Consider the following 3349-nt stretch of genomic DNA (forward strand, 5'->3'; position numbering starts at 1 on the left):
GCTTGCCACCCTGCAGAGGTCGAGCCCAGGGCCGCGACCTCAAGCTGGGTGTGGCCGGCGCCTGGCGGGACCTTGGGGAGGAGCCAGGCCGGGCGGGGGTGGGACCGGCGGTGTTGGCTCCGACCCTCCCTTCGCCCTCCGGGTCCTTTTTCTGTAGCCCCCCGAGGACATTCGTCACCCCGATTCTAAGTCTCAGCCTCGGCCCTAGTGCGGCCCCTCCCAACAGGCTGCCCCATCGCCTGCCCGTGGTCCTGTTACAGGACCGCTGAACCCCCAAACCTGCCTGCTCTAAATAGGGCCTGCCGACCGCCACATCAAGGCAAGACGTAAGAGCTTTCATGGAAAAGAACTTCAATACAATGAGTGTACAATACGGATGATAAAGAACATAATTTCTAAATCAAACCCCCGAAGTTACCTGTCCCCTCGTGGGTAAAGGTCCCCCCAAAAGGGATGGCCCAAAGCAGGCCTGAAAGCCCGACACAGTCTAAAGCGCCTTGTGGCGGGGCCCATGGGAAAGGGGCAGACGGGCAGACGAGTCTGGGCGGAAGAGCAGCATCAAAACCAAGATAAGCGCTGCCACCGTCACACCCCCCCCCATCTCCCCCACGTCTGGTCTCCCCCACGTCTGTGTCCCCCAGTCCAGGGCCAGAAACAAGCACGGTTTCTTCACGCGACTCTGCTCCTTGTGACTCCCCAGGGCTCCTCTGGCTTTCCGGCCCCCACTAGTCTTCAGACTCCTCTGCTCAGGGCGGGGCAGGGAAACTGGAACTTCTCCTTTTCCTGGGGACCCCTGGGACGCTGGGCTCTGCGTCCACGAGCCTCAGTCGTCCTTTCTGCTTGGCTCTGGGGCCCCGGCTGCCCGCAAACGTGCCCCGCCAGACCCCCACCTCCCGTCGTCCCGTGCGGCTGCCTCTTCATGGGGGGTCGTTTGTCCTATGAGCAGTTGTGCCACGACCGTGGCTACCTGGTGACCCAGGACGAGCTGGATCAGACACTGGAGGAGTTCAAGGCCCAGTTTGGGGACAAGCCCAGTGAAGGGCGGCCGCGGCGCACGGACCTCACAGTCCTGGTGGCCCACAATGATGACCCCACTGACCAGATGTTTGTCTTCTTCCCTGGTGAGTGCCGGCGTGTGGCCCAAGCCCGTCGCCCCTCCGCCTCCCAGCCCAGACCTCAGGTCTTCTCCCTGGGGCGTCCCCCCCACCCCTGTCTCTGCACTGCCTGTCCTGCGCCCCCGCCCCTCCCAGGAAGAGCCCATTGTCCCTGGAGGCTGCGCTCAGGGGCCATGTGTTCGGGGATCCCTGTGACCCCCATGCTGGGCACAGAAGCCCGGGGTGTTCCAGGACCTCCGCGTCCTCCGTCTCAGTACCCGTGCGCCAAAGCCTTGTCACACCCCATGCAGGGGCGGGGTGGGGAGGCCTTGTTTCAAGCACTGTGGGGACCCAGCCCCACCCTGGGCTCTGAGGTGCACAGAAACTTTGGCTGACCAGACGCGGGAGGCGCTTTGTAATTGTCTCCCTGGAGTAGGAGGTCGCCCTTGGTTCTAGTCACGTGACAGAAGGGTGTGGCCTCTCACCACAGCTGGAGCCTGACCCCAGTTGTGTCCCGGAGGCTTGAGGCCGGGCAGGCTGGCCGCCCCGCGGCTCTCCCTCCGCCCAGGCGGCGCCTTGCCGTGTGTCTGCTCCAGTGACCTGTTCTCCAAGAGCGTCAGAAACTATTAGGGCCGTGATTTCGTTGTTTATTTTTTATTCAGGCACTCAAGAATTGGGGTGTTGGCCAGAGGTGTGAGGGGTAGGAGGCTTCACCAGAGACAGAGCAGGGAGCAGAATAGGCAGATCCACTGAAACCCACTGCTGAGGGGCGCAGTGGGGAGACAGGAGAGGTCTGCCGCGCCCTGGGGGTCGCTCCCTGGCCGGGGATCGAACCTGTGCTGCAGGGGCTGTGGCAGCTGCTTGGTGCAGCAGCTTTACCCTGCGCCACCCAGTGGTTTCACCTTAACTTGCTCTCCTTACAGACCCGAGCTGGCAGTCAAATCCTGAGGCCGGTTTTCAGTATTTGAATTTTTGAGGCACCCAGCTCAGCCCAGAGCACATCCTTTTGATGGGTCTGGAGCCCCAACATTGCACACTGTATGGCCCACGGGAAGTTCAGCACCCAGTTTCCAGCCTACTAAGTTGCAGGTTCCGTCAGTTCTCCAGTGACAGGGCCCTGGGTGCTGCCTGGGCCTGAGGAGCCTACTCCCGGCGGCTTGGAGGCCGGCTGGCCCCTCTCACCACCCGGTGGTGCTCGTCTCGTGGGCTCCCCGAGTGAACAGATTGTTAGATCCCCGACTTCCTAAACCTCAGGATCGCTTGCGGCATAGGAGCAAACCTAGCCTCTTAGACCCCACTTCTGGAAAGTGGGGTCCACAGGGGATGCAGGGCTGCTTTCAGCCCCCTTGAGATGCGGATGTGGCGGCGGCAGCCCCTTCCGCTGGACACCAGCGTCTCGGGTTGTTTTGTGCGTGGGAAACTGAGGCCCCAGATGGGGGTGCAACACCGCCTGATCAGGCGTCTGGGTGGGGTGGGCAGGCGCAGGCCCCGGCGGTGTCAGCAGCCTGTGTGCTGTCCCCAGAGGAGCCCAAAGTGGGGATCAAGACCATCAAGGTGTACTGCCAGCGCATGCAGGAGGAGAACATCACGCGCGCCCTCATCGTGGTGCAGCAGGGCATGACCCCGTCTGCCAAGCAGGTACGCCTCTGGGCCGCCCTGGCCGTGCCTGCGGGTGCGCCGCGGACTGCCCGTGTCTGCCGGCCGGCACCTCACTGTGCAGCCCACCAGGCCCCCGTGACTGTTCTGCCTGGGAAGGGCGCCCTTTATTGGAGGGACCCCACCACGCGAGCTTGAGGACCTCCCCTGACAGGAGGGCAGGTGGGCTGGGCGCTCGCCTCTTGGTAGGCGTGGGGTAAAGCCTACCCGGCCTCATGCCTGGGTCAGAAGTGGGTGGAGGCTGCTTTGGGGTGCACATCCCCATCACAGCCGTGTGTGTGTGTGTGCTGTCCTCTCTTGCAGTCCCTGGTCGACATGGCCCCCAAGTACATCCTGGAGCAGTTTCTGCAGCAGGAGCTGCTCATCAACATCACAGAGCACGAGGTGGGAGTGGGGGTGAGGCCGGGGCGGGGGGGAGGCGTGTGAGGCCCTTGCCCCCCACCCGAGCCAGCAAGAGGCCAGGCTGAAAACCCTTCTCCCTGTGGGCTGAACCGGCCTGGCACAGCGTTCTCCTCTTGGCAGCTGGTCCCGGAGCATGTGGTCATGACCAAGGAAGAGGTGACTGAGCTGCTGGCCCGATAGTATCCTCCGCAGCCCTC

The 3349-nt window shown here is 63.3% G+C and overlaps 1 protein-coding gene across 1 annotated transcript in view; it reads left to right on the forward strand.

Annotated features, from left to right (window-relative positions):
* Positions 1-904: 904 nt before the first annotated feature.
* POLR2E (polymerase (RNA) II (DNA directed) polypeptide E, 25kDa) overlaps positions 905-3349 on the forward strand; it is a 3409-nt gene continuing 964 nt past the window's right edge. Inside the window, exons 1-4 of the mRNA XM_004688931.2 lie at positions 905-1121; positions 2617-2732; positions 3054-3134; positions 3273-3331. Of these exons, the coding sequence (XP_004688988.1) occupies positions 920-1121; positions 2617-2732; positions 3054-3134; positions 3273-3331 (458 nt within the window). The 5' untranslated portion in view covers positions 905-919. The remainder of the gene's footprint in view (positions 1122-2616; positions 2733-3053; positions 3135-3272; positions 3332-3349) is intronic.

This window comes from Condylura cristata, unplaced genomic scaffold, assembly GCF_000260355.1.
Source record: "Condylura cristata isolate star-nosed mole 26May11 unplaced genomic scaffold, ConCri1.0 scaffold00025, whole genome shotgun sequence".
Lineage (NCBI taxonomy): Eukaryota > Metazoa > Chordata > Mammalia > Eulipotyphla > Talpidae > Condylura > Condylura cristata.